This window comes from Rhincodon typus, chromosome 22 (assembly GCF_021869965.1).
Source record: "Rhincodon typus isolate 14 chromosome 22, sRhiTyp1.1, whole genome shotgun sequence".
In the NCBI taxonomy this organism is placed as follows: Eukaryota; Metazoa; Chordata; class Chondrichthyes; order Orectolobiformes; family Rhincodontidae; genus Rhincodon; species Rhincodon typus.
The window spans coordinates 30,028,942-30,051,309 of NC_063353.1; the positions used below are offsets into that span (position 1 = coordinate 30,028,942).

The following is a 22,368-nucleotide window of genomic DNA, read 5'->3' on the forward strand; positions in this document are numbered from 1 at the left end:
TATTGCGACTTGACTTTATCTTGGGAAAGCAAGGAAATTTGTTGTAAATAATTGTATGCAAGATTGGAACTTGTTCCATTTGAGTACATATGATCTGCCAATACCTGTACCAATTAGAGTCCACTTGCCAACCAGTCAGCATTCTGTTCTCATGCAGTATAAATCTTAGTCTTTCCCCTGTAAATTGGTATTCTTGCATGTTGTCCTCATGAATACAGGATTGAAAAGCTTCAACAAAATGTCATTTTTCAAAAATATTCAAGTTCTGTACCACACTGATGTAGAACAGTATGCTTCTAAGTCTGAGAATTAAGCACATTTTGGAATAGCGTACAAACAACTTTGCTCCACTGATACTGGTGTTTTCCCTTTTTGCACAGGAACAATATGCTGTGCCCCAACTTGAGTCACATTTTATTGTCACAAGTACCTTTTAATTGCAACCCCAATAAACCCTGTGAAGTCAGACCTATACCAGTGATTTTGTAATTATCATTAAATGTAGAAAGATTTTCATGCCGTTGGCCTGAGCTGTTGTTAATTAGGTCCCATGAATGAAAGGTTAATGCGTTGCCTCCATTTTTACAAAGTATTATGCAATTAACAATGTTTTGTGTTATTAATGGGGTATGAAGATAATCATTTGTCTTATGATCTATGGGTAGACTGTAAGTTAATGGTATAAATGGTATTCAGTTTAATGTACTTTTATGGTTATTTGCAGGCTTTGTGAATGCACTTAGATGTTTGCAATGAGCACTGTGGCTGGCATGCCCCAGTGTTTTGGATGCCAATGTATAGGACTCCATAGAAGTCGATGTTATCAGCAGCGAACGTCATGAGCATTGTGATCCCAATTGGGTTCGACACAACGGAGACTTCATATTTGGAAATGGCTGCAGGCTCAGAGTAAGCAATTTAATGGTATATACTTTGTATTAAATTTTAAGACTGATACATTCTACTATAATGTCCATTTTAAAATAGTATTATCAACCTACAATTTCTTCTTGATTGGATTATAGAAATGCATTTTGTTCTGTGCAAAGCTAGTTGACTTTCTTTAGAAAAGCCTCTGCAAGAGATGGATTTAAATGATTTAATCAACAGGTCAGTTCTATGCCAGATATTTTCTCTGTTGGTGACTCCTATCAACTGATCTCACGTTCACTTAGTGGTTAGAAGCATTTTGGGGTGAGGTTGAATATGAGTCTGGAGGAAGCATTTCTGCTCCACCTGACTCTTGAGGACAGCTGAGAAAAATTTCCCTTCAGATATGGACGGACCCAAGCTGATAAGTTAACTCTGTCTAATGTAAAGTCCTCAATTGCATAATAAGTCCTCATATGCGTCATTTTTACTGGTGATGGGTTAAAATTGAATACATTTTGAGAGCGAGTTTTGTCCATTGATCTATTGGTCACACAGAGCTCTGATGAATCAGGAAAACTGTCTTTCTAAATATCTGCCAATCGAAATCCCTCCCATTGATTTTTATCACATTCTTTTCGAGCTTTAACTTGAATCTTCTATTCCCTTAGATTTAAACTATTTAATAAGATTTAAGAATGCATTATTTTTCAGATAAATATTTAGATACTTTAATGTCTTGTTTGCTCGGTTGTGAATACCACTGTGCAGAAGAATTGCACAACGATTGCCTGTTGAAGATTTTATGGCAGAAGAATTTTTGTTTTCTCTGTTTAACCTCTTTTAATGTATCTCATCATTTTGGTGTAATATTTGAAATGAAAATGTACTATATGTTGAATGTAGAGTCAGGTTAAATTCTGCTTGCTGTTGCGTCAGTTCTGCCTTTGGAAATTTATGCTGTATTCATATCATAGGTGTCAGTGTCATGCGACAGGAGGGCAAGTGTTTCAATCATGTATATGCTGGCAACAAAGGGAAGAAAGGATCAATGTTGTTATTACTCTATTATTCCATTCCAATCATTTCGTAGGTCATTGATCAAAAACAGATTTATAATTCTATCATTCCAATCAACATTATTGCAGTTTTAATTGCATAAAACTGCAATGTTTCCTTCATGACTTGGTATTTGTGTGGACAGACTTGCTTGAATGTTCTACCATTGGCTGAACTTATTGGAAATTTAATCATTTGGTTTGCAAATTTCATAACTTTGAGTGTCTCTTCATTTTCTGTTTGAAAGATATGATAATCGAAATGAGAAGCAATTTCCTCTGCCTTTGGGTGTGTCAAATTGTAAAGCTGTTCTTTCCAAATGTATATAATTCTGATACATCTTGTGTATGCAGGAAATTTCCTGTTGTTCTGAAGTGGCTTTACTATGAATAATTGGCTTTAGGTTGAAAATAAAAGTTGTGTTGATCTTCACGAAAATATCACTAGCTTCTTTCTAAAATCTAATACTTTGGAAGCTGTTTATCCTTATTTATCAAAATATATCAGAATTTTGAGCATTGTTACATTTTCCTGTAAAGTTTCTCTATTGTAAGAGAAACAATGCCATTTTCCCAGGTCTCTCCACATTAAAAGTCAATATCTGTGTAACCTTTCCAAAGTCTTGATATCAGTCTAATGTCGGAGGCTCCGTTATTTCCACCATTCCTACAGCAAGCTTTCACATCTCGCACCTGAACCAAAAAGTTTTGCTACTTGGAAAGCCACCAGCCTTTTAAGTGTATCCTTATTTTCTTTTATCCAGTTGCCCCAGTTTGACATTGCGATGTGTTCGTGTGAGGACCTCAGTACCTCAGCAATGTTGCCTTGGCCCCCTAATCTCCATCACCCTTTTACTTGACTGTCCTTTCACGCAGAATTTTGCGGCCCACTTTAGATCACTTGCTGTTTTTTTTAAAACTCTATTTTATACTTCTCTCAGATCTCCTTTGCACTTTCTGCATTCTACTTAATGGCAGTATTATGAACCTGCCCTTTTTCATTGGTCCAACCTTTCTTCTAAGCCCTACTTTTCTGTGTCATTTAAACCATAGTCTTGGGTGTCCTTTTTCTTTCAAGGAAATGTTGATAAAAGTTAATTTGATTTGGATGAGATTAAAGCTGGAATTTCTCTGGTAATCAATTTACCCACTGAGAAATACGATAACCCTTAGCTCGTGTTAAGGTTCTTTTCTCTTGGTTTCCTGATAACACTAAAAACATTATAAATGACCTTTCTTCTTCTATTGAATTTCCCATGCTCTCCTAGGTTTAGAGACTGCAGTATTTACTGTCTAAGATGCCTAGGCGATGTTTAATGGGGTGGAAGGGGGCAAATATTTGGTTCGGAAGCTGGGCTTCCTCAAATACTGCAGAACTGTAATTTAGAAAAACTGGTAAATCAGAAGCCAGTCAGATTTATAGTTTTGGCTCCTTTTTGGGTGGGGAGTACTCCAAAAGAAGATGCAGTACAGGAACAGGTAGGTTTCCTCCCTTTGTGATGGAGAATGTTAGTGGAGGGTGTGATGGGTACAGTATGTCAAGTTATATAGATCAGAGAGAGATTGCAAACAGAGATGGAGCTTTAGAGTGTTGTGATTATGAGTGCTGAATGTCCTGCAGTGGAAAACAGGTTTCCTTATAAATCCCAGGAGGAAGGTTTCCTATTTTTCCTGACTTGGAAACAGTACTGTAAACCTACTTCTTTCTGCAGTGGCCCTTTTCTTCTTTTAACTACTGGGTTTCCCGTTGCTTGAAAAAACCAGGCCAACCAGTGTTAAAAGAGAAAAAATAATATTTGAGACACAAACTCATTTAAATATTTTAATGAGGCTACCTATCTCCTGGGAGAAGGTTGGCAGTCATCATTCACATGCTGTCATCTCCATTAAAACTTTAAGTGGTTGGGTTGAATTAGGTGCTAACATTCCTAAAAACTGTAAGCTCCCATCTGACCCAAACCCACCTGTTTTTGAATTATGTCCAGTTATCAAAACAATGTTTCTGATGCTTAAGATGACAGAGAACTTTCAGTGGCATTATTCTGTATTACTCCTGATAACTCTAGCAGTGATTACTTAATGGTGAAGTCTGAAATTGGAACTGTAGTGTAGCTTATATAAGGTGTATGACAAATCCTGATGTTGAGAGCTGAGTGATGGTGTAAAAATAGATTCAGATGAACATAGCATTTTGAGTAAAAAAACTGTTGTTTTATCCCTTACTCATCCTTTTGTGTACCATAATAAACCATTAAATTAAAATAATAAAATTAAAAATAAAGAATGTATGCATTGATTTTGTTTGGAGTAAAAATATTGTTAAATAGGATATGGTTCCTGTTGTTACATTGTTAAGCTATTCAAGCCCTATTGAAATTATCCCATTCTTCTAATATTATAATTCAAACACTTTAATCAGCTATTTTTCAGATGCACTATTTTGAAGTTCACAGCTAGTGATGTGATCTTGAAATTAAATATGCTTTATTGTAATATTACGATTTCTGATTTGACTTATTTATTGTTACGCCACAGAGCACGGGAAAACCAAAAAAAAATTTCTTGTTAGAAATACAGTGAAATGTTTTGAATAATGTTGCCACTTCCCGGTGCCACCTTAAAACACAGAAAAATAAGCCAAAACATAAAATATGAAGGTAGAAAAATAAAGAAATAAAGAAAAAGTGTTCAACTTTACAGTCCTTTTTGTTAAGTGCTCCACAATGGGTCTGGTAGGCAGACACGAGTCCCTTTCACCACCACTGGCACAAAAGTTGCCGTTAATGAGAGAACTAAATTTATAATGATTTTGCTGTACCCTTTACAAAATAATGATTTTATTCAGTTGAGTATTTTTTGTCATGTAAATGTACAGCATGAAAATGAAACAGATCCTTTGGTCCAACTCACCCATGCCAACCAGGTATCCTAAATTAATCTGGTGCCATTTGCCAGCATTTGGGCCATATCCCTCTAAACTTTCCCTATTCATATACCCATCCACATGCCTTTTAAATGTTGTAATTGTACCAGCCTCCTCCACTTCGTCTGGTAACTCATTCAAAATACGCACCACCCTTTGCATGAAAAAATTGCCCTTTAGGTCCCTTTTAAATCTTTCCCCTCTTACCTTAAGTCTATACGCTCTAGTTTTGGACACTCCTACCCTTGGGAAAATCTTGACTATTCACCCTATTCATGCCCCTCCTGTTTTTATAAACATCTATAAAGTCATCCCTCAGCCTCTGTAACTCTTAAATGTTAATAACCAAAGAGCCATTTGAAGCTGTAGAGCAAAAATGAGTTATCAGCATTATTGTAGTGTGTGCTGTAGCAGAGCTACTGCTATTATCTTCTTAATAGATAATTAAGAGATTCCCCAATCCATTGTCCAGTTCTGTTTGCGTGTCTGCTTTCATTGAATTTGTGACAGTTGTTTGGGTAGTAAAGAAATCACTGTAGCACATGACAGATCAGCGTAGAAAGTGCCATTTACTGTTGGATGGCATCAACTAGGTGGATCAGGTGTTTTGATTTGATGTTGATCCTTTCTTGTGAATAATTATAAAGTTTGTTGCTGCATAGAACATCAGTTCAAAGGCATGGTTGAGGCAGGAAAGCAACTGTTTCCTTGATGAGTCTTTAAAAACAGATTCACATTTTATAGTAATATTTCCAAAAATAACATTTTACAAGAGCTATTTACAACATTGATTTAATGGGTTACCACATTTAATTGAACTTCTGGTACTTGACTTTGAATTTTTGATCACTCCACTAAATATCGTGCTCAAGACCCATACTTTTAGATATGTTATTTTGTTAGAGGGGGGTAGTGGTGGTTAGCTTGAGGCGATAAACTGAATTGATTGCTTTGCTGCAATCTTTGGAGGTGTTTGAAAATTGCGGTAAGTTGCTAAGATTTTGTTTCAACTCTATGAAAATTGTGACCCAAGGAGAGTAATGAGCTGTACTTGAGCCAACCACTTCCACCCTGGTTTAAGAACATACGAATAATAAACAAAAGTAGGCCACTCAGCCCTTTTGAGCTTGCTCCACCATTCAATAAGATAATGGCTGATTTGATTTTAACGTCAACTCTACATTCCTGCATATCCCCAGTAATCTTTAACCCCAGTAGGGAAAGTAGGTAAATTATTATTCCACTGAATTGCTATTCTCAATGGCAATCTGCTCAAGTCAAATAGCTCTTGTAAAATGTTACTTCTGGAAACATTACTATAAGCCTCAACAGTAGAGGCTTGCGAAAGTGTAATTAAGTGTAAGTAAGAAGTGTAAGTATTCAAGTATCTTATCTAACCCTGCTTTAAAAATATTTAAAGATTTTGCATTCATTGCCCTTTTGAGGAAGAGAATTCCAAAGACTGTTCCTTCTGAGAGGAGAAGAAAAAGATTCCTAATCTCTGTTATAAATTGGCATCTTCCTATTTTTAAACTATGACTGCTACTTCTACATCCTCCCACAACTACCTGGTCAAGTTCCCTCAGGATGTTGTATGTTTCAGTTAAGTCAACTCTGACTCTTCTGAACCCCAGAGGATGCAGGCTTAGCATGTCTAGCCTTTCCTTGTAAGGCGCTCTGCTCATTCCAGGTATTAGTTTAGTAAATCTTCTCAGAACTGCTTCCAATGCATTGACATCCATCCGGAAGCACAGTGACCAGTGCCCCAGATGCAGTCTCACTAATGTATAACTAAAGCATAAGCTTCCTAATCTTACATTTAAATTCCTCTCATAATAAACTATAACATTCTATTAGCTTTCCTGATTGCTTGCTGTACCTGTGTACTGACCTTCTGAGACTCATGCACTAACACACCTAGATCTTTCTGCATCTTAGAGCTCTGCAACCTGTCAACATTTAGGTAAAATGCTTTTTCATTCTTTCTGCCAGACTAGTCAATTTCACACTTTTCCACATTGTACTCCATTTGCCAGAGCTTTTCTTCCTCACTTAACCTACCTATAACCCTTTGTAGACTCTTTATGTCCTCTTCACAACTCACCTTCCTACCTTTGTGCATAATCCACAGTACAAGTTTGTAAATTTGAAGACAGGATGTTGTGCCCTCTACAAACTAATCTGCTTGATCTGAACTCTGAAGTCTTCAACAAAACTACTTGCATTTCTGTGGTGTCTTTATTACAATAAAACCTTCTAATAATCTTCATAAATATAATAGCAAACAAAATGTGACAGAGCCACATGAAAGGATTTTGAAACAAATGTGGTAGGTTTTAAGTAGAAAGGAGAAGTTGGACCCTTTGGGAGTATAGCGTGCAATTCTGGTCTCCTTCCTATAGGAAGGTTGTTGTGAAACTAGGAAGGGTTTGGAAAAGATTCATGAGGACGTTGCCAGGGTTGGAGGGTTTGAGCTTTAGGTAGAGGCTGGATAGGCTGGGGCTAATTTCCCTGGAGTGTCAGAGGCTAAGGGGTGATCTTATAGAGGTTTATAAAATCATGAGGGTAATGGGTAGGGTAAATAGACAAGGTGTTTTCCCCAGGGTGGGGAGTCCAAAATAGAGGGCATGGGTTTAAGGTGAAAGGGGAAAAATAAAAAAGGGACCTAATGGGCAACATTTTCATGCAGAGGATGGTGCGTACATAGAGTGAGCTACCAGAGAAAGTGGTAGAGGCTGGTACATTTTAAAAAACATCTGGATGGGTATATGAATAGGAAGCGCTTAGAAGGATATGGGCCAAATGCTGGCAAATGTGACTAAATTTACATAGGATATCTAGTTAGTATGGACGAGGTGGACCGAAGGGTCAGTTTCTGTGCTGTATATCTCTGACTCTATGACTCTAAGTAGAGAGATTAAGGAATAAATTCTGCAACGAGCGTCTTAGTATCTAAAGGCTGTCTGCTGGCATACCTAATTAAAGACATTCCTCATCATCTCAGACCTGAGGTAATAACATCATGTTTGAGATCATTCTAATTAGGCTTTTCCTACAGCCAGATTTTAAATGGTGCTCGAGAATAATTAATGTACCAATTACTGTTTTTAAGATTTGTGTTGTAATGGGAAAGCTAGTCAGTTTTTGATTTAAGCTGTTGTCACCTCAATACAGTGTACACATAGTTCGTGTGTACTTTTTAAATCCTACCTTTGTGGTGTTAATGAAGTGAATGATCAGGAAGACCAGAGTTAATTTGTTGAATTCATTTCCTGTTTAACACTTAGAGTGAAATTAATAATACTACAGATGCTAAATTTTGTGAGAAGCAACTCCGTATAATTGGATTTTCTGTGATAGTGCTAAGGATGACTGGGAAGATTTGTTGGACTGTATAACCTTTGATACATTATCAGAGATGATTTCTTACTGGTGTTATTTTTCATGTGGATATACAGGAAGATCATCAAAATGGGTTACAAAAATATAGTTGTACAGATGTAGTGGAGCACATGCTATAATTTGATACTGTCTGGAAGTTGGTTATTAGGATATGGGAATATTGGGAGTGATAAGAAAGTGGAATGTGGAAAGAATAAACTGTACACTTCAAAGGTGTAGATCCCTGGGTATTGGAATTATTGGAGATTGGGAGTGATGTTTCATAATCTGAGTAGTTTAAGAATGGAAGTGAAATATGAGGGTACTGGGTTGTGGCAAAGGTGAGTGATTTCTCGCAGTGGAGCTACTGGAGGTGAGTTCCCAAAGTGTCGGATGCCAAAACTTGAGCAGATTGCCATTGAGAATAGTAATCAGTGGAATAATGATTTACTTACTTTCCCAACTGGGGATCATTTTAAAGTTTTTTGCGTAACTTCCTGCAGTTTGCTACCTCAGAAAATAGTTAGGATTGAGAATTGATTCCAAGGTAATAAGAATGTGACAAGCGAGCCTTGGGAGCGGACTTTCTTTAATCCGTTCATCGATGTGAACATTGCTGGCTTGACCAGTATTTATTGCCCGCTTCCTGTTGCCCTTGAGAAGCTGGTGGTGACTGCTGTCTTGGAATGAGGAGTAGAAGGAGAAAACAGTAGAGGCTTGGGAAAGAGTAATTAAGTGTAAGTAAGAAGCACAGCCTTATTGAGCAAGACAGCTGAGGCAATAAACCGAAGCTTCTCTTTTCACACCCAAATGTGGCCAGAAAATTGTCCTAATAACGTTTAGAATAGATAAATTTAATTATAAATCGGAATGTTGTCAAGAAATAGAGACCTCCAAGGCAGAGATAGTAGGAACTGCCGATGCTGGAGTTTGAGATAACAAGGTGTGGAGCTGGATGAACACTGCAGGCCAGGCAGCATCAGAGGAGCAGGAAAGCTGATGTTTCAGGTCTGGACCCTTGGCCTGCTGTGTTCATCCAGCTCCACACCTTGTGACCTCCAAGGCAGGTTTGGTGCTGGTTTCAGCGTCACAGACTTCCTGTTCCAGTATAGTGATCTACCTCGCCTTTCAACCTGCGTCTCTATTTGGGAGAAAAATTCATCTCCATTTTAATGGGGGACCCTTCATTTTTAAACTGTCTCCTCGTTCTAGTGTGCCAACAAGCGGAAACACCCTTTCAGCATCCAGTCTGTCAAGCATGCTCAAGATTTTGCGTGTTTCAGTATGATCACACCTCATTCTCCTAAACTTCAACAAAAACTGCCCCAGCCTGTCCATCCTTTGCTCTCGAAATATATACCTTATCTTAGGAATCAGTTAAGTGAACCTTCTTTGCCCTGTTTCTATTTCATTTATATCTCTCCTTAAATAAGGTGACTAAAACTGAACTTAATATGGGGCACTGGTGAGACCACATCTAAACTAGTAAAATATCTTCACTTTGATATTTCCTTTACAATAAATGCCAACACCCCATTTCCTTTCTAATCATTTGTTGTGTTTGCATAGTGACTGTGATTCATGTACCAGGACATCCAGATCCATCTGTACCTTGCGTTTTACACACTTTCTCCTTGCAGACACCTTATATCCTCCTCACATTTTCCATTCCTACATATTTTCTTTGTCATCAGCAAATTTAGCAACCATATGTTCAGTCTCTTCATCTGAACCACTGATACAGATAAATAGTTTCCAACCTTTTTGTTAACACAGCACACTTCAATGAGACAAACCATTCCATGACAGACTCTTTTTTTCAACTGATTTGATCGCTCATAAATGTTACACTCACTTGTATTTAATATGGTAATGTTCTTACTAGATCGGTTTGCAACATAGTGCATACAACAAGCTAAAGAAGGATCAAATATATTACTAATTTACATTTATTTTACATTGAATTTTGTTAGTTTTGTACAATATTTCATGGCACATTTGAACAGTTTTCATGGCACACCAGTGTGCAATGTCACACCTGTGTTAAAAATCATTAATATAGCTTGCAAATATTTGAGATCCTAACACTGATCTCTTGGTGGCCCTTGTTGTATCTTATCAACCTGTTAAAAAATATTCATGTCTACTCTGCTTTCTGTTAGATAACCAATCCTCTATCCATACTAATATGTTACCTCCTGTGAGCTCTATTTTATTTAGTAATTTTTGTGGCAACTTGCCAAATGTCATGTTGACCAACCAGCATGATCATTATTTTAAAAATTACTACCTCCCTACATTCCTGCCCTCATTCTTTTTGTCCATTTGACAAACTTGCAAATGGCATTTTGAGGCGTGTAGAGTTATAGAAGTATTGGGGCCAGCCAGCAACAATAGTTGGCAGGAATGGAGGCTGGATCAGAAGGCAGTATGTTACATTAAAACAACATAAGAAACAGGAGCAGGATTAGGCCATCTGGCCTGTCAAGCCAGCTCTGCCATTCAATAAGATCATGGCTGATCTTTTCGTGGGCTCAGCTCTACTTACCCACCCGCTCACCATCACCCTTAATTACTTCACTGTTCAAAAATTGTATCTATCTTTGCCTTAAAAACATTCAGTGAGGTAGCCTCAACTGCTTCATTGGCAGGGAATTCCGCAGATTCACAACCCTTTTGGATGAAGAAGTTTCTCCTCAACCCAGTCTTAAATCTGCTCCTCCTTATTTTGAGGCTATGCCCCCTAGTTCTAGTCTCACCAGTGGAAACAACCTTCCTGGTTATCCCTTATCTATTCCTTTTGTAATTTCTTGTTTTTATAAGATCCCCCCTCATTCTTCTAAATTCGAATGAGTATAGTCCCAGTCTAAACAATCTCTCTTTATAAGCCAACCCTCCCAACTCCAGAATAATCCCAGTGAGCCTCCAGTGCACCCCTTCCAGTACCGGTACATCATTTCTCAATTAAGGAGACCAAAACTGTACACAGTACTCCGGATGTGGCCTCACCAGCACCCAAGAGAGCTACGGCATGGCCTCTCTGTTTTTAAACTCCAACCGTCTAGCAGTGAAGGACAATATTCCATTTGCCTTCTTAATTACCTGTTGCACCTGCAAACTACCATTTTATGATTTCTGCACAAGGACACCCAGGTCTCACTGCAGAGCAGCATGCTGCAGTTTTTCACAATTTAAATAATTGTCCATTTTTTTGTTGTTCCTACGAAAATGAATGACCTCATATTTACCAGTATTGTACTCCATCTGCCAGACCCTTGCCCACTTACTTAACATACCCATATCCCTCTGCAGACTTTGAGTCCTCTGCACACTTTGCTGTACAATACATCTTAGTGTTATCTGGGAACTTTGACACACCACTCTTGGTCCCCAACTTTAAATCATATATTGTAAACATTTAGAGTTCTAACGCTAATCCCTGAGGCACACTACTAGCCACTGATTGCCAACCAAAAAAACGCCCATTTATCTATACTGTTTGTTTCCTGTTAGTTAACCAATCTTCTATCCATTCTAATACATTACCCATAATGCAGCACACCTTTTATCTTATGCAACAGCCTTTTGTGTGACACCTTGTTGAATACCTTCTGGAAATCCAGATACGGCACATCCAGCAGTTCCCTGTTGTCCACCACGCTCGTAATGTCCTCAAAAAATTCCAGTAAATCAGTTAAACATGACTTGTCTTTCATGAACTCGTACGGTGTCTGCCGGATGGACAATTTCAATCTTTGCCATTTCTTCTTTGATTATAGTTTCAAGCATTTTCCCACTACAGAAGTTAAGCTACTGGACCTATAGTCACCCACCTTTTTTTAAAACAGCGGTGTCATATTTGTTGTTTTCCAATCTGCTGGAACCACCCCAGAGTCAGTGAATTTTGGTGAATTACCTTGAGCGCATTTGATATTTCCCGCCATCTCTTTTAGTACTCTTAGATGCATTCCATGGGGGCCAGGATACTTGCCAATCTTTAACCCCAGTAGCTCGCCCAGAGCTACCACTTTAATGATAATGATCGTTTCTAGGTCCTCAATTGTCATAGCCTCCTTGTTATTAATTATTGGCATGTTGTCTGTGTCTTCCACTTTGAAGAGCAACACAAGACCTGTTCAAAGCCTCAGCCATTTCCACATTTCCCATTATTAAATTCCCCTTCTCATCCTCTAAAAGACGAATGTTTACCTTCACCACTCTTCCTTGTTTTATATATTTGTAGAAACGTTTGCTGTTTGTTTTTATATTCTGAGCGAGCTTACTCTCATCCATCTTATGTTTGTTTATAGCTTATTTTCATGGCTTTCTGTTGACCTTTAAAGATTTCCCACTAATCTTTGCCACTTTGTATGCATTAGCTTTCAATTTGATACCCTTCTTTATTTACTTTGTTATCCATGGCTGAATATTCAAAAGTTTTTCCTTTTCACTGGTATATACTTTTGCTGAGCACTGTGAAAAATTGCTTTGAAAATGCCCCGCCGTTCCTCAGTTGTCCCACAGTATAGTATTTGTTCCCAGTCTACCTTACCCAACTCTTGTAGTGTCCTTTGTTTAAGCACAAGACTGGTATTGGATTTTACCTTCTCAACGGGTTTGCAGGTTTTGGATTTTGCATTCTAACAATGTTGCAAGTTTTGAAGCTGTCATTTGAAGTAGGTGCAATTGCAGTTGATGTTTCTAATTGGTAATTAATATTGAAAACATTTTCAATGCACTACACATGCCACAAAAAATGGGAGGAAATAGCAGGCCTTATGAAGGAGGCAGTTGGCAGATAAACATAGCAAGGGTAACACGGTGGCTCAGTGGTTTGCACTGCTGCCTCACAGCACCAGGAACCCAGGTTCAATTTTACCCTTAGGCAACTGTCTGTGTGGAGTTTGCACATTGTCCCTGTGTCTGCATGGGTTTCCTCCGGGTGCTCCGGTTTCCGAGCTGACTAGGTGGATTGGCTATGCTAAATTGCCCGTAGTGTTCAGGGATGTGTAGATTAGGTGGGTTAGAGGGAGATGAGTCTGGATGGGATGCTCTGAGGGTCAGTGTGGACTTGTTGGGCCATAGGGCCTGTTTCCACACAGTAGGGATTCTATGAAAGCTGCTACCATGGCACCAATCAAAAACAGCCACTAGGATTAGAAAGATGTTAGAGGTGGCAAGAATCACGTCCCTAAGAAGTAAAAGTACTCCCACTAAGTTTAAAATGAAAAGAAATTCTCTTAGCTAAGATTAGGGAAATAAAGTTATGTGATTTAAAGTGAGATGATGACAGCTTGTAGGCAAATGTAATCTGCATCCGAGCACCATCTTTTGGCAATAGATCTGTATTACAGTTTAGTGTAACACACCTCGTGGTTGGAGTCTACAACCTTAGAATTATGGAAATTCAACAGTCAGGACATAGGCAGCAAGGGTAAAGAGAACATGAAGTGCATTCCATAAGTAAAACAGTCAATATCTAGACCGAGATCAATAAATTATATGTAGATATAAAGACTAAAGAGCTGTCAAAACAACATTTTCAAAATTGTTTCAGAGATACTAGGAACTGCCGATGCTGGAGAATCTGAGATAACAAGGTGTAGAGCTGGATGAACTCAGCAGGCCAAGCAGCACCAGAGGAGCAGGAAAGCTGATGTTTCGGATCTGGACCCTACTTCAGAAATGGGGGAGGGGAAGGGGATTCTGAAATAAATAGGGAGAGGGGAAGGCGAATGGAAGATGGATAAGGGAGCAGATAGGTGGAGAGGAGATGGATAGGTCAAGGAGGCAGGGATGGAGCCAGTAAAGGTGAGTGTAGGTGGGGAGTTAGGATGGGTGTTGGTCAGTCAAGGGAAGACGGACAGGTCAAGGAGACGGGGATGAGGCTGATAGGTAGGAGGTGGAGGTGGGGGTGGGCGTTGAGGTGAGAGGAGCGGATAGGTGGGAGAAAAGACGGACAGGTCGAGGAGGCGGGGACAAGCTGGGCTGGTTTTGGGATGAGGTCGGGGTGGGGAGATTTTGAAGCTTGTGAAGTCCACATTGAGACCATTGTACTGCAGGGTTCCCAAGCGAAATATGAGGTACTGTCCCTGCAACCTTCGGGTGGCATTGTTGTGGCACTGGAGGATGCCCAGGATGGACATATCGTCCAAGGAGTGGGAGGGGGAGTTGAAATAGTTCGCGACTGGGAGCTGCAGTTGTTTGTCGCGAACCCAGCGTAGGTGTTCCACAAAGCAGTCTCCAAGCCTCCGCTTGGTTTCCCCGATGTAGAGGAGGCCACATCGGGAACAGTGGATACAATATACCACATTAGCAGATGTGCAGGTGACAAACGACTGCACCTGCCAGTCGCAAACCATTTCAACACCACCCTCCCACTCCTTGGACGTTATGTCCATCCTGGGCCTCCTCCAGTGCCACAACGATCCCACTCGAAGGTTGCAGGGACAGCACCTCATATTTCGCTTGGCAACCCTGCAGTCCAATGGTCTCCATGTGGACTTCACAAGCTTCAAAATCTCGCCACCCCCGACTTCATCCCAAAACCAGCCCAGCTCGTCCCCGCCTCCTTGACCTGTCCGTCTTTTCTCCCACCTATCCGCTCCTCTCACCTCAACCCCCCCCCCCACCCACCTCCTACCTACCAGCCTCATCCCCACCTCCTTGACCTGTCCATCTTCCTTTGACTGACAAACCCCCATCCTAACTAACTCCCCACCTACACTCACCTTTACTGGCTCCATCCCCGCCTCCTTGACCTGTCCGTCTCCTCTCCACCTATCTACCTTTATTCACCTTCCATTCGCCTCCCTCTCTCTCTCTATTTATTTCAGAATCCCCTTCCCCTCTCCCATTTCTGAAGAAGGGTCCAGATCCGAAACGTCAGCTTTCCTGCTCCTCTGATGCTGCTTGGCCTGCTGTGTTCATCCAGCTTTACACCTTGTTATCTCATTTTCAAAAGTGAATTGTTTAGTTCAGTTAATTTTTTAATCCATTTTTCTTGATTTTTAATTCCATATTTAATTTATACAATTACTGCATCAACCACTTTTTTGATTTGTTTTATACATTTTTTTGTGTTGGAACAGAATCTTTTAAATTCATGCAGTGTTATTACAAATGTATTAGTAAATGAAGAAGGGATTGAGAAAAAGTTTGCATTTTAACAATGAAACAATAAGTAACTGGCCTCACCAAATTGAACATTTCCTTGACTCAGCTACTGAACTGAGCCACTCAGTAAAGAGAAGACTTGACCTCTGCTGCTCATTATTAGTTATATAACAAATCAACAAGTTTAACATTTTATTTAAAAAATTTAATCTTTAATATTTGCATTCAGAAGCTGTGTAACTTAAACATCAAAGGTTCAAGCTATCCTTCATTGACTGTACTGAAGCAGTCCTGAAGTTCTACGGCAAAACCTGTCCCAATTTCAAATTTTTTGCAGCTGTCAATGTTGCAGCATGTATTTCCTTTCTTACATCCTGTACTCGTTATTACAAACAGGAATTGGTGCTGTGCACCAAAACGATGCACTTTGAATTGAGTAATAATTGTAAGTTTATTCATTGGCACCCCAGCAGAAGTCTTCACAGTTCAGCATGTTAAATCTTTGACTCCTGGTAGGCAAAAACTTACTCTGACCTCAGGATTGCCATGCAAATTACACAGTAATTTTTTTTTTAGAAGGCTTGATCAATCAACAAGGTATTTGAAAGACAAATCTACTAATCACAGAATAATGACAATTAATGAGCAGTCATTAATGAGTTATTCTGCATAAGAGGACATTCTGACATAAACTTGCAAATAAATGTTTGCGTCAAAGACTTGCAGCTCTAACTGCCCTGCCATGTCATTTTGGATAAAGTAACCAAGCGTGTGCCTTCTGTTTCTGGACAGAGATTTTAATTTTCAGCAGAGCTGTCTTTTTGCAATATTGGCAAATAGAGTACAAGTAGCCTGTAGAACAGATGGCCAGTATAAATGTTGTTAATTTTCTCTGCTGTCAAGCAGGCAGAAAGAAGAAAAGTATTTTTGACATGGGCAGGTGAGGATAGTTGCATAACCAACATTATCATCATCATGATAAAATTCCATATAAATTTTGAAAAAAAAAATTGTGGACATAACTTGCTATAGGGTGTGTACGTATAGATAAATGGCTGCAACTTGAAATATTTGTGGCTGAACCATTTACTTTTGATTTCTGCACTAAACAAGATTATTGATTAAATTTGCAATCAGCTGTAATTATAATATATATACTTTCACATTACTGTTGATACAAACCACACTTTTTTCTATTCCCATTTTTCTCTTCCTTCCACCATCTTTCATACCATTTGAACAGCATTTCTGCTGGATTTTGTTCAGTGTCTGTGTAAACTGTAAACCAGTAAAAGAGGAACTCTCATGAAGCTACTGTAATTCGATAACTCAGTGACTGCATACCAGACAAGAAAGAAATGTATATTAAACAACATACCTTAAATGGGAAACTGATCAATGTGTGTTGCAATTCAACCTGCAAGTGTTACACAAAGTGAGACTTGTTACAGTAGGAAGTTATTCATTTTATACTTCGATCACTACATGTTGTTCAACTAAGGTAGTGGGGCTTCACTGTTTCCTGATTCTAAACCAGTATGATGTAAATATATAGTATAAAAGAGATTGATCTGAAAACAAAAAAAGGCTAACTTTTTTGCCTTTGTTAGGACGAAGAATGTGGTCTACTCCTTTTTAAGTTCTTAAAAGAGAAGAGTGGCCTAAATCTTGCAAACATCAGGAAGTAAACCTGTGAATTTGTTGTACTTGCCAAGCATTAGCTTTTAAGCAATCCTATACATACATGCATTTTGGAACAATAGAATGCATTGTGTAGAGCTGAGATTTTAATTTTGAACTCTTTTCAGTAGAGTGTGGAATACTTGTTTTATCAATGAATGCATAACCAATAAGAAAAGGTATAAGTCTACTGATGTTGGTGCTCCTAATCTTGGGAAAGTTGCTATTTTCATTCATTTAAGCTTTTATTGGTAGTCTTGCTAAGAAATCAGTATAATATTGCAACACTTAATTCTGCGGAAGCTTGTATAGTTTTTATTTTGGGCGGAATGATTTAGCAGTGTAACAGGATGTGAGCCTGGTCACGTTGGTGACCACAGGAGATTATTGTGCTTTTTGGCAGTTGAATGTAAGCAAAACGTGCTACTGTAATTTTCTACTGCTTCCGTGTTGGTTGATTGCTTTTCTGCTGCTGATCTGTTAATTGTACGTCGTCTCAAACGCAAAAATTTACAGTTTTGGGGCAAGTCTGATTTTATTATGTATTCCTAACTCCGTTTTTATGACTTTTAAAAAAAACCTGTGATAATTGCAAAGATTTAATAGTTGACGTTCATTTACAGAATAAATTGCCATGCAGCTAACAATTGTGTGCAACGTGTGAGAACTGTTAAAGGAACAATACTGGTGTAAAAGCAATTATATTGTTTGGTTGGTTTTATTTCCTTATACATTGTTTCTTAAGTGAGTGTACACACAGTATTTTGTTTGAAATACAATTAAATTGTATCATTCACATCAAATTTGAGAATTAGTTTAACCAAATTTCCCTTACATTTTTCAGTTAATGTCTGAGCACTATTCAGTCAGTTTCATTACTTTTGGTCTTTTTAACAAAGATTCTGGTAAAATATTAAAGCATGGAAATCTGATGTGATATTTTCTACCCATTATAAATTTTTCATTCACAGGTACAAATGTTCCAATAAGATCTGTGGAAATTATTAAGTATAAATTGCAGAATGCAGTATAAGTACATTTCAATGTCATAAAAATTGTATGTAATAATTTAATGACGAATCTAGTTGTATAATCTTACTTGGTAACATTAATTTTCAGAAACAGGTTTGTAAAGGTTTTCCTAATTGCTTGAACTGTAATTGAGTAAAACAGACCATTGTAGTCCCAGACTTGATCCATAGTCTTAGATTGTTGGCTAGGATGGAAGCAGGATCACCACAGTTTGCCTCAGTATTTCTGGTTTAGGGAAAACAAATTTACCAGAGCTCCCTTTCCTGATCCTGGAGTCCATGAACACTGTGAGAAGTGTGCATAGAATTAACAGTTTCCTAACACTTCTTCAAGACTCCCTGAAAAAAACTACTACTCAAGTGAGATGGCAGAGGGCATTGGCTTCTGTGGAACAGAATTCCAGTGGGAGGTCAATGCATTCAGGAGGTAGGAGAGATTGTCAGGGATGAAATTCCCTAAAACAGTGATTTTTAATTTCATTTTTTTTAATTTCATACAATTTAGTAAATGGAGAAAACTCCAGTAGGTTGATTTGGTAATATTTTATGTATGATCTTAAAATTTTCTAGCTTTAAACAACTTTCAAAAAAAAAATTTAATTACCTAGCAGTTTGTGAAGTGATTTTAATGGAACAACACACAATGGAATATTAAGCCCCTTGGACCTACTCTGACATTCATTTAGGCCGTGATAGAACACTGCAAGAAGATATATAGTGCAATGAAATATTTCAACAATTCTCAATGCATATAATCAAAACCTGAGCCTTCTGAGAACTGTACAATGTAAACCTTTCTGGATTGTATCTATTAATAGTACAGTCATCCTTAGAATATTTGCTGTTGGGGAAAATATCCATCAGGTTACCAGGGTTTGTTTAGTACTGTAATTATTTTGCATGAAAAGTTTGCATCAGATATAAAACTTTGCTGTTAGCCACAAAGTTGGATTTCATGCTCTTGCTGGTGTTTGCATGCAGATGGGCCTTTTTGGAAAGTAGCATACTTCCCCACTATATCATCAGTTTTCATGTTTGTCTGAAATCAGGATTTCACAACTTTCTTATGTACGTTCAAAGTGAATTCAAATCTTATTCGAGCCCGTGCAGGCTTAGGGTTCTCACCTAACAGTCAGCTGCCATTGCCTGTGTGTGTTCTCAGTTCAAGTAGCCTGTAATGCTGCTTCTCCTGCTTGAAGTGCTATCAGCATTTAGCAATAAATTATGGCTTTAGACACTGTTAACAACTGTCGGTTAATGTTGAGGTGAATTCTTTTGCCATTCTTGAACGAAAGTGGTAGAGCAGTTCCTTGGAAAGACTATGATAATCCACACAATATTGTTTGTTTGCCTAAAAGGCAGAATAATGGCACCGCAAACTAATAAGGTTTCTTAACTTTCTGGCCACTGGCAGCAATTTTTTTTTTAACCTAAACATGCTTGCCATTGCAAACCATTATGATAATTTTCTACTTAGCTTTTTCATCCAGAACAATTTTTTGATGAAAATTAATATATACTTGGGAACATGAGTAGGCCATTCGATCTTTCAAGCCTGCTCAGCCATTTGATAAGATCATGGTTGTATTGGTTCCAGCTAAACTCTACCTTCCTGTGTGCTCTCAGCTTGTAGAAAATGTCAGTTTTGTCATGATTAAAAATGTCTTTCAGCATATAAAAATACATTAATGAGAAATGCTAGCATGCATCCAATGGGCAATACTTTGTGGCAACATCACTTGCATCCCATTATGTGAATTTAAACTTGATTGCGTTGAAGCTTTTGGAGTAACTGACCTAGAATGAAGAAAGTGCCCATTTGCTTTGTATTCATTTATTTTTTCCAACAACCAATCCCAGAGCTTACAACATTTATCAGCAGATTTATTGGAATTAAATGAAATATGTGTTATGTAACTTCTTAGAGGTAAACTAAAATCAGTTGTGTTATTGATCATCTGTGATGTTAATTCAGGTTTTTCTTCATTGGTCTTGCTTTGTTATGCTTGAATTTGTTAAACTGTCATAAGTAGGCTGCATTTTACTAACTTTTTCATTAAGAACCATGTAGTTGTTTGATTTTTGTTTTGCTTAAACGTGGTTTGGTTTCATAGGAAGTTGTTGCACGTACTTGTTCACGATTCTCATGCACACGTTCACTGTCTGTACTTCTATATGTTACGTTAAAAGAAATTAACCATTTCTGTGCTAAATTCTTAGTTTTCTTCTGCCATGCTTCTACTTTTCCTTTAGTAAGGGTGACCCAGTGGCACAGCATGCATGTTCAGAATTGTCATCCATCATGGAATAATAGAGAAAATTAGTTCCAGAACACAGTAAACAGACAAGAAAAATCTGATTCTAATACAATCTTTGCTTATGTCTGTGCCTTTTAAAAACTGAGCTGTATTAATTATTTACAGTTGAAAAAGTTATATATTTGGCAAAGATCTAGATCATAATGAATAATTCAATGAATTTTTTTCTTCTAGACCAGAATCTGTAGAAGCAAGCCCTGTGGTGGTAGAGAAGTCAAACAGTTATCCACACCAGTTATATACCAGCAGTTCTCATCATTCACACAGTTACATTGGTTTGCCTTATGCAGTAAGTTTTGAAATGAATAAGTTGGCTACTTTGTTTAATGTTAAATCTGAATGAATGCTTTTTCTAGTCTAAACCATCACAGTGCAAGTTATACTAGTATTGCAGAAACTGGCTTCATTGCCTATCTAGCAAAATGCAAGTTAGCACCATGTCATTTTGTCATGTATACAGTTCTAGTGCTTTGCTATGTTTGTTAATAATACTTAGCATTGCTTTACTGAACTAATGCATTCTGGATTAACATCTGTTAGAAAGTTTCTGTCTGTTTGTTTAAAATTATTTTTCTGCCTGAACGGTCAAAGCTGTTTTGTTTTGTGTACGTTTTCTTAGATGCACAAAATCTTTTGGAAGGAATAGTTTGTCACTTTAATGGCTAGTATTATTTCTTATGTGTAGCATCCAATTGTTGGGGAAAGAGAGGGATAGTGCAACATTTGGTTGTGCACATCTTTGGACACCAGAAAGTAAATGTACTTGATTCAAATGAGTTGCTGCATGACAACAAGCACTTCATTGAAGCTGTTCATATGTTCTAGAATTCCCCTGATTAAAAATGCTGCAGAGCCTAGTTCTTTAAGTAGTCTTCCTGGCTTGGCTATTCTCACTGCTGTAAACTAATTTCTAAAAGAAATGAAGTTCAGCAGAAAGCCATTCTGTGGCTTTCCTGTTGGTTTATCTGCTTAAAACAGGGTAACTAAGGTGCGCATTCTTACTTATGAAATTTGAGGATCTGAGCATGGTTACAGAAGGGTTCTGTAGTTGGCCTCTGTCCCTTTGTATAAAGAAAACAAAAAACAACTATTGCAATCTCGTGACACTGCTGTAGATTTACATTCATGGACATCAGATAAGGATTAGATTATGATCTGCTTTAATTTTAATGATTTTCTTCCATATTCTTCACCCCCCCTACTTTTTTCACATCATGCATTTTTCTTCATGAACTCAATTTAGCCCTTTAACATCAAAAAATTAATTTATCTTTACATTTACATCTATCTTAACTGATCTTATTCATGCTAATCATAGTGTATGCAGATTTTTTTTACTAGCATAGGAAATGAGTTTCATTGTAGACTGTATACAATGTATATTTTTCAAAGCTGAATTGGAGTTGAATTGCACAGTTAGTTAAAAGTAACAGCCAAGTATTAAGATATATTTTGGTGCAATTAGATCGTTTCAAGGTAACTAAAACCACTGATGATTGTATTTAATTGTATACCATTTCAGCTGGGTAGAAAGGACACTTTTGATTGTCAGTAGCATGACTGTTTTTCAGAAATCTATAGAACAGAGGGACCCAGGGGTTGAGGTACATAACTCTTTGAAATCTGCATCACATAAAGACAGGATGATTAAAAAGGCATTTGGCACACTAACCTTTATTGCTTACCTTTGAGTATAGGAGTTGGGAAGTCATGTTGAGATTGTACAGGATATTGGTGAGACCTCTTGTGGAATACTGTGTCCTGTTCTGCTTGCCCAGTTTTGGAACAATAGTATTAAGCTGGAAATGGTTCAGAAGAGATTTACCAGGATGTTGCTGGGTATGGAAGGTTTGAGTTATAAAGAAAGGCTCGATAGGCTGAGACTTTTTGACTGGAGCGTGGGAGGTTGAGAGGCGACCTTACGGAAGTTTATAAAATAATGAGGGGTCTAGATAGAGTTACTGGTCGTTTGTCTTTTCCCTAGGATGGGG

General features: G+C 38.0%; 1 protein-coding gene across 5 annotated transcripts in view; it reads left to right on the top strand.

Annotated features, from left to right (window-relative positions):
* The window catches only part of kmt2e (lysine (K)-specific methyltransferase 2E), a 98,293-nt gene that overhangs the window by 17,305 nt on the left and 58,620 nt on the right, over nt 1–22,368 (top strand). For all 5 annotated transcript variants that reach the window (XM_048610458.1, XM_048610461.1, XM_048610460.1 and 2 more), the window contains exons 2-3: nt 725–909; nt 20,552–20,666. In XM_048610458.1, coding sequence (XP_048466415.1) covers nt 818–909; nt 20,552–20,666 — 207 coding nt within the window. In that variant the 5' untranslated portion in view covers nt 725–817. The remainder of the gene's footprint in view (nt 1–724; nt 910–20,551; nt 20,667–22,368) is intronic.